This window comes from Gouania willdenowi, chromosome 8, assembly GCF_900634775.1.
Source record: "Gouania willdenowi chromosome 8, fGouWil2.1, whole genome shotgun sequence".
Lineage (NCBI taxonomy): Eukaryota > Metazoa > Chordata > Actinopteri > Blenniiformes > Gobiesocidae > Gouania > Gouania willdenowi.
Window position 1 is genome coordinate 18002843 of NC_041051.1, and position 9626 is coordinate 18012468.

At 36.0% G+C, this 9626-nt stretch overlaps 1 protein-coding gene across 3 annotated transcripts in view; it reads right to left on the reverse strand.

Annotated features, from left to right (window-relative positions):
- Positions 1–7817, reverse strand: part of lpar2a (lysophosphatidic acid receptor 2a) — a 36454-nt gene extending 28637 nt beyond the window's left edge. For 2 of the 3 annotated variants that reach the window (XM_028454943.1, XM_028454945.1), the window contains exons 1-2: positions 7696–7817; positions 3163–3912 (exon numbers count right to left, since the gene is read on the reverse strand). In XM_028454943.1, coding sequence (XP_028310744.1) covers positions 3163–3910 — 748 coding nt within the window. In that variant the 5' untranslated portion in view covers positions 3911–3912; positions 7696–7817. Of the gene's footprint in view, positions 1–3162; positions 3913–4737; positions 4818–7695 lie in introns of those variants that run through there. The other variant, XM_028454944.1, reaches the window with a different exon arrangement.
- Between the last annotated feature and the right edge of the window lie 1809 nt (positions 7818–9626).

Here is a 9626-nt window from a genome sequence, read left to right on the forward strand (position 1 = left end):
CACTATTGTGATTTTACATTGACACAAAGATTCCTTCAAGATCTACATTATGTAGAGCTTATATTGGGTCAATGACATCGTATTAGGATTTCTACTGCATAATAATTCTAAAATGGGCATCATCAGATACATTTTGCATCAATATGATAGAAATAAAATACTTTGAAATCCAAAAAAATCCAAAGTGAGTTCATACTTAGATGTACTTAATATATGGTATCTTTTATGTTTAAAACTTATTAACTGAAGGAGACAGAACATTAAGACGTCATGTTATTGACGCATTTACAGTGACAAAGTGGACTGAAGCTGCAGAGCTGGTTTAAGAAAAACTATGAAGTAATATCTCAGCTCTATGAACTATAGCACTGCAATCACACTGAAACAATAACACACTGCAGGCTAAGGCCCTTCCCTAAACAGGAAGCACTCATGTGCATTCAGGTAGTCGTTAAGTACCGTATCTATGAGACAATAAATCTGCAGATGAACACCAGGAAGTTCATCCGTAGAACAGAAGCTAACTTTCAGGAAACTCCCCTGACCGACCGTTACAATTCTTTTCCGCTTGTTGTATGTCAGGATTGTCAAACTAATTTTAGTTCAAATATGAACCAGTTTGACATCAAGTGGAGAAAAAAAAAAACAGTTTTCAATATCAGTTAGATTCACTGTAATTTGTGTAATCAAGAGGAATTTTCTGCAATTGTTTGTGAGAAATTGCAAGATTTGTAGAAAAATTGAGAGTTCTTTCCACAATTTTCAAATAAAGATAATTGCCTGCATGTGATGTAAACAAAGGAAAAATGCAAGTCCATAAAAATACTGTGGAGTTGGTGAATTGGAGATACTGTATCTACAACTGGATTATTTGGTCATTTACACAATAATTAATGTTTTCTCTGTCATTTTTACTTTCTCCTGAGGGCCAAATTTGATGCGCTAAAGCAGTGTTTCTCAACTGGGGGTACGTGTACTCCTAGGGGTAAGCAATGGTGCTATAGGGGGTACTTGAGAGAAAAATCAACAAATAAAGTGTCAGTCTAAATTATATAAAAATCTATCTATTCAGGAGCCACTAAATCAGTGTTTTTCAACATTGTGGTCAGGACCCCATGTGGGGATTCCTGGAGTTTAAATGGGGTGGCTTGACATTTCTGAAAAATTAAAATACAGTCTTGGGAAATCAACACTATTCTCACCTTTTTGGCTCTAAACAGCCCAACAATGCATTTGATGTAAAACAAACAAGACGTTTCCTTATCTACAGACTTTCAGCTTTAATTTCAGGATATTTATATTGAAATCAAGTGAACGGTGTAGAAATTATAACAGTTTGTATATGTGCCTCCCACTTTTTAAAGGTCCAAAAGTAATGGGACAAATTTACAATCATAAATCAAACTTTCACTTTTTAATACTTGGTTGCAAATACTCCTTTGCAGTCAATGACAGCCTGAAGTCTGGACGGCATAGACATCACCAGACGCTGGGTTTCATCCCTGCTGATGCTCTCCCAGGCCTCTACTGCAACCCTCTTCAGTTCCTGCTGGTTCTTGGGGCATTTTCCCTTCAGTTTTGTCTTCAGCAAGTGAAATGCATGCTTGATCAGATTCAGGTCAGGTAATTGGCCATTGCATAACATTCCACTTCTTTGGTTGCTTTGGCAGTATGCTTGGGGTCATTGTCCATCTGCACTGTGAAGTGTCGTTCAATGAGTTCTGAAGCATTTGGCTGAATAAGAGCAGATAATATTGCCCGAAACATGTCAGATTTCATCCTGTTGCTTTGGTCAGCAATCACATCATCAATAAATAGAAGGGAACCAGTTCCACTAACAGCCATACATGCCCACGCCATGACACTACCACCTCCACGCTTTACTGATGAGGTGATATGTTTTGGATCATGAGCAGTTACTTTCCTTCTCCATACTCTTCTCTTCCCATCACTCTGGTACAAGTTGATCTTTGTCTCATCTGTCCATAGAATGTTGTTCCAGAACTGTAAAGGCTTTTTTAAATGTTGTTTGAAAAACTCTATTCTGGCCTTCCTGTTTCTAAGGTTCACCAATGGTTTACATCTTGTGGTGAACCCTCTGTATTTCCTCTGCTGAAGTCTTCTCCTAATTGTTGAGTGTTCTTGATCTGGCCACCTGTTATGAAGGGGATTTTCTGTTGTGGTCTGTAGTCTTCCGGGTCTTCTGTGTTGCTGAGCTCAACGGTGCGTTCTTTCTTTTTCAGAACGATCAAAACAGTTGATTTGGCCACACGTAATGGTTTTGCTATCTCTCTGATGGGTTTGTTTTGATTTTTCAGCCTAATGATGGCTTGTTTCACTTATAGTGACAGCTCTTTGGATCTCATCGTGACAGCAACAGATTCCAAATGCAAATACCACACTGGAAATAAACTCCAGAAACTCTTGATAAACTGCTGAGCAGCCATTTGTCCCATTACTTTTGGTCCCTTAAGAAGTAGGAGGCACATATACAAACTGTTGTAATTCCTACGTTGTTCAATGGATTTGGATGTAAATATCCTCAAATTAAAGCTGAACGTCTGTAGTTAAAGCACATCTTGTTTGTTTCATGTCAAATCCATTGGGGTGCTGTTTAGAGCCAAAAAGGTGAGAATTGTGTTGATGTCCCAATATTTATGAACCCGACTGTAGATTTTTTTTTTTTTTTTTAAATGAAAAAACACACAATCTTAAACTGTTTTTCTATACTTTCACTTTGTGAACTATAAATCTAGTTCAACTAAAATGCAGTTAAATATCTGAGCTCCAACATGATCAAAAACTAATTCTAGGAAGAAAAAAAACAATGTCTTTGGGGTTGCCAGAAATTCTTGATATCAAAATGGGATCACGATCCAAAAAAAAGTTGGCAACCACTGCACTAAATAGTGTTTCTTTCCACTTATTTACAAAATGAGATTCTTTAAATTGTGTGTAATCACTAATTCATTCCATGATTATGATCTATAGTTGTTTTTAAATTATTTTCTATAAGCAAAATGTTGTCGGGCAAAGGGGGATTCAGAAATAAGAAAAAGGAGGTACTTAAGTCAAAAAAGTTTGAGAACCACTGCTCTAATGGGCCAGATTTGGCCCCTGGGCCCTGGGCTTGACACATGTTGTATGTGAATTGCTGCTCACCCAAAACCAGAGAAATTGTCTTCATGAGGTTAACAACAGTCTGGTTGTGTTGCAACTCTGAGGTGTGTTGAGATGTGCACTGGCTGTGGTATTTCACATAGATGTAGATACGACTGTATATGGCCAGCATAACAAGAAAGGCAAGCAGGTTGAGAACTGCCCAAAAGATAAGGAAGTGGCGGCTGTAGAGCGGAGCGATGCTGGAGCAGTCGTTGAGGTCACATTCACAGTTCCACAACGTGGAGGGCACCAGACCCATGACGATGGCTGTGGCCCAGATGCAGGCGATCAGCAGCAACACACGCCTCTTGGTCATGTTGCTATGCAGCTGCATGGTGATGATGGTCTGATGGCGTTCCACGGCCACGGCCAGCAGGTTGGCCACGGACGCCGTGAGGCTGATGTCGATCAAAGCCCCGCGGATGTACCACTGCTCTTTGCTGAGGATCCTGGTCCAAGGGCCCGTGTTCAACATCAAGTTAGCATAAGCAATGCCTGCAAAAAGGTCGGCTGCTGCCATGTTGCCAAGGAGATAGTAGATAGGGAAGTGGAAGCGCCGGTTCATGAAGATGGCTATCATCACCAATAGGTTGGCCAGGACTACAATGACAGACACACTCAGTCCCAGTCCAATCACTACAAAGTCCCGCTTCGTCCACACTGTGTTGATCTTCTTATCCACCAGGTTGTAGAAGAAGACCACGTCATGGCTGTAGTTGCAGGTACTCGTCACTATTTCAGATGCCATGACTGCAAACATGAAGCAGAAAGCACATCATATTTGATACAATGTTAGCCGGCAGGGTTGGGCTTAATTATAATTGTAATTGTTTAATTGATGATTAATTTCAATATGACATAATTATAATTGTAATTGTTATTTTAAAAATCTGTTGCTGTTGTAATTATAATCAAATTGTAATTGAGTTCAGATAATTGACTTTGTGATAGTAATCGCCATGAAAATTTTTAGAAGACGCTGCTTTTGTTACTTCTCATAACAGAATGAGAAGCACAGTTAGAATAATTGCTGAATGTATCCTAACTCAGACCTTCCTCTAAATGAGCCACACTACAGAACTCACTCACACATGCTGTCCATTATAGGAGAAAAAGCCAAACGTGGCACATATTGTGCTGCTGTTTGTCAATAAATGTCTATGTGGCTTTTTTGGTTCTGGAAAAACTTTATTGGGTTAAAATATCAAGATTTATATCGTATATTGCCATTTTGAGAAAAAAAAATATTGAGATAAGAGTTTTGGTTCATATTGACCAGCCCTACTTTGGGCTCTAAGTTTTCATCCCATCACAACAGCAGGTTGAGGTTGCAAAAGAAAAGCTGCGCAATTGCATTAAAACAAACCCCCAGACATGGTTGTGAATCGCTGTTTTAATGCTGTTTATCCAACGTTAATATCTTTACGTTCAGTATATAGATAAACCGAAGCGCAGTTTCACGTTCAGTTTCACTTTTAGCAGCTGTAAATCACCTTGTATTGTTTTTATGGCATGATCTGTTGTGTTTGTGACCCAGTGTGACGCAGCGGTAGTAGGACAAAACAATGGACCTACCTGAAATGAACTATTCCTGTGGTCAGAAGAGGTGAGGAGGACGAGAAAGCAACTTAGCAGCTCCTTTGAGTGTTTGAAACAGCTGCCTGTTAATGAATTACTCTGCTGTGATAAACACACAACCTGAACAAGCGTTTGTCGGACTCACAATCACAATAGCCGCTTAAAGGGGCGGTATTATGAAAACATTACTTTATAATGGTTTTGCTACAGTGATATACATTCCTTTAGCCTCATTCAGTTAAAGTTAAAAAAGTTCTATTTCCTCCCTCCCTCCTTTGTAATTCCACATTTTGTAAAAATTCAGCTTCAAACGGGCGAGTTGGATATTGAAAAATGCAATGCACTAATATAGGTGATAAGGATTGAATCAATATAATGTATTTAATGCCTAAACATAATTCTATGTCCAGCAACAGCTGTGAGCGCTGGCTGCAAAAAAAAAAAGGGTTGCGCTTCAGCTGTCAGCGCAGTGCACTGTCCTCAGATCAGAGCAGAGAGGGAACAAATTAAGGCAGGCTTGAAGCACAAGCATCCACTATTGAATCAATCCTTTTTCTGCACAAGAACATGGATTATTCTTATGTTTGATACGTGGATTATGTAAATAGATCCACTGCACACCTGTGTTTGATGTGCGTTTGTTTCCCCGTGCGCTGATCTGATGTGTACGTTAACAGTTGTTTAGTAATGAAAGCAGGCTTACCACTAGAACAAATGTAAATTTGCCATTTGTATGAGGAAAAAATAGGTTTTAATTGTCGGTTTCTGCTCTGATATAAATACCTAATGTCTGTCGGACCTGTAGGTTTCACTTTTGCTTTGTCGGGTTCTGATCAGAGTTTGAATACGGTTCATATAAAAGCAAATCGGCGCCACAAAACTAAATATTTGTCTCGCTTTCTTTCTCCTCGTCCTCCTCTGCACCTGCTCATGCATTCTCTGTTGTTTTTTTTTTTAACGACTAATCGCTACGTGTGCCATAGTCTTGGTCGACCGACCATTTCCTTGGTTAACTTCAGCCCTACTTTATTGTCATATATGTAAAGCTACATACACTAAATGTGTTCTCTGCATTTAACCCCTCCCTGAGGAGCAATGGGCAGCAACATTTTTTGTATCCATTATATCGCAAAGCAGTTTCATTTTTAGTACCCGTTATACCGCCTCATTTCGCATTTGAGATGATCTGATGTGTTTGTGACCCAGTGTGACGTGGCAGTTGGACAACACAGTGGACTGTCACCATGAATGGCCTATTCCAGTAATAAGTAATGGAGAAGTGGAGAAAACAGTGATGTAGCAGCTCTGGTGAGTGTTTGAAGCAGCAGCTGCTGATTTACTCTGCTGCTGCCGCATACACATACACACACACACACCGTGGAGCAGCGTTTGTCTGACTCACAATCACAATAGCCGCTTAAATAGCCATGTGTTTTACTGTAATGTGCAGTTTTTTTTTTTAGCTGAAAACAATAACAACAGTGTGGGGATAGCAACAACAAAAAAAAATAAATCGCTTTGGTGATCACTGAGAGGCAAGAGAGAGGCATGAAGTCTGTCTACAGACACCCCCACTCATGAATATGCATAAGTAGGCCCCAAAACAGCCCCGATTTTAGAACTGCTCAGAAAGTGACTTTTCATATGTTGTTGGGGTTCTTAGAACAAATGGAGATGGGTGAAAAAAGCAGAATATGTGTTTAACAGTAAAGTGCAGTTTTTTGGCCAAAAACAATAACAAGTGTGTGGATAGTAGGGATGTCCTGATACAACTTTTTCACTTCCGATACGATACTAAAATTGCAGCCTTGATTATTGGCTGATACCAATCCGATACAATGTCAGCACGAATCATACATACTTTTATTACTTATTTTCTAGTGTGGAATGTTAGAAAAGGCTTCATCAAGTGATGTTAAGGTGCATTACAGCCACCTACTTTGTTAGAGTGTGAACCAGAGTCACCTATGGATAGAAGTGCTGGAGCGGGTATCGGAGCGCTTATATATATATATATATATATATATGCAACAACTTCCTCAATTATATATCAATGCACAACAGCTACAAACATGAACTAAATACGCCACCAAATACAGTTCAACAACCAAAATGACAAGAGTAAACACAAAAGGAAAATACAAGTTCTAAAATAAATAAAAAAAATATACACAAGTTGTTTTTTGTATATATACTGAATATAAAAAGTCTACTCACCTCTTATTCATATATATATATATACAGTACAAATTTAGCCTAATTATAATAATATAATAATTTTCTTGCATGGACATTTTCACATTCTATCTAGGTATGGTTGGAAAAAAAAAATCTTTAGCATATTTGCATTTGTGCATATAATAATTTGTTATTATAATTAAATTATTAATCAAAAATTGACTTATTATTATTTTTAAGGGAATTGAATATTTCAAAATGACCCGAAACAAATATTTATATCTTTAGAAAACAGCAAATCACATGGAGATCTCCATATAGATTGGAGTATTTCACACACATAAAATAAATGTTTTGTTATTTCTAAATAAGTAACAATTGTCCACATCCAGTTGAAATATTGTATTGATAAAATAATTTGATGGATAAATGATCATTTAGAATGTTGAAGTGCACTTCTTTATATTTTGGGGAAACGCTAAGTGTGGGTTTAAAACGGAAACTCAACCTCTTTATCACCATGACATTTACACTTGAGTTATCAAAACTGAGTTTGAGTGACGAACATGAAGAAGAAGAGGAGGAGGAGTTTTGTTTTTTTCAATTTTTAAAAACAAATAAATAAATAAATAACTTATCACAGACAATGATTGATATGAAGCTTTACAGCAGAATAAATGAAACCCTTTAGGTGCTCCATTGTACTTTGAAAGCAAGATGTACTCTTTAAATTACACTTTTGTACAAAACTAAGTAAAAGCTTTGAATAAAACCTACCGCCAGTAGTAAATTGTCCTCCATCCAGTCAGAAGTGAACCAGGCTCCAGCTGTTGCTCCAGCTGTTGTTGTCAGTCTCTCATGCTGAGTTTGAACTAAATCACGTTCACTCGCATCAGCTGCAGCCACAGGCAGGAAGTGCTGCTGCATTCACGTACCGCTAAAACTATCGGTCAAAGTAAACTCTCAGAATCAACTTTATTGGTCATGTAATGTATGTTATACACACGAGGAATTTGTATATATATATATATATATAAACAGTAGTTAAAGACTAATATGTGCAAAACTAAATAGGATAATATTAATAATAATAATAATAATAATAATAATAATAATAATAATAATAATAGTGCAGGTGAACATTCCAATTAAATAGTATACGTATATGTACATGTTCATTCAAGAGACAGTTTGTTCCAGGGTTGTTACATGTTTAGTTCCAGGGTTATTTTCTGGTCTCCAAAATGGGTAAAACCTTTGCTCTCCCCAAGTCAATCAAAGGGCAAACACATCGAGGTAGATTTGTGTCTTTACCATTCAATTAAAAAGAAACAAGTTGCTTCAATTAAAACAAGTATTTTCACATTTTTTAAAAACTTCACTTCAATCCAAGAAATAGTGTTCAAATGCAAATGAATATTTAACAACCCCAGAAAATGGCATTGGGACACTTTTGTTCTTTATTTTTTTTAATTTGTATCATTAATATTATTATTATTGGAGTGAGGTATTATTTGATTCGAAAATATTGTTTTATAATTGAAGATTTTTTTTTTTAATTATTATTATATAATAAAAACACAAATGGCCTAAATACAAAATAGCATTTAAAAAAAATCAAGAAAATAACTCACTATAAAAATAAAATAACAAAAAACATTTTTTGAGTGTTAAATGTTTATTTGCATTTGAACACTATTTGAATTTGATTTAAAATGTGTTTTTAATTGAAGTCTACGCTAGAAAAAAACAATATTGGTTTGCTGAACTCGCGCTGTCACTGCCCTCTAGTGGTGAATCCTGACCATTACATCTATTACAACTGTAACTGAACATATCGTTGAATCACATTGAATATAGTCTATTTCGTGTCCAGAAAAAGGTTCACCCTTTTTCCCCAGTGCTGTATTATTATAAAAAATATATATTTAAATGTTCGTAACAATATACTAGTGCAGTTATTTTAAAATCGTTTACTGGAAGCTGGCATATGAACGCTACCTTTTATCGTTTGAATTAGTTGTAGTTCTCAATACATTCCACTAGAGGGAGACAAAGACGGATACTTTAAAATGTTCTGCTTATTTGTTCTTAGTTAATAAATAAATAAGTGCTGTCTTTTATTATTTTTATTTTAAATTTTTAAGATAGTCCTATATCCAGTTAATTATTCTGTTAGAGATGCTTTGTCATTGGGGAAAAAAAAAAAAAACTATATATATATATATATATATATATATATATATATATATATATATATATATATATATATATATATATAATAATTTTTTTCGTTCTTCACTTATCTCAGGTCAAAATGTAGAGAAACGATTTTATATTTTAGTTTTACAATTTAAATTATATAATTAAAGGTGTATGGGGTAACATATTCGATGATGTAGCAGCACTCAAGTATTATTTTTAATTCAATAAATAATCTAAAAAATTAAAAGTAATCAAATTGGAAGAAATACAATACGGAGTTTCAGTGACCAAACAGTAAATAAAGATGAATAAATAATACTTTTCAATTCAATATCACAAATGTTTAGTCGAACGGCTCTACTCATGCTGATACCTGTAGTTTTTATTTTACATTCACCTCTAGTTTGTTTTTTCAAAATAAATTTACACCATTGATGGTAGCAGGTTGATCTACTAATATCTCACACTGTTTTGGGGCCAAAAATCATTAATGTGGCCAAACA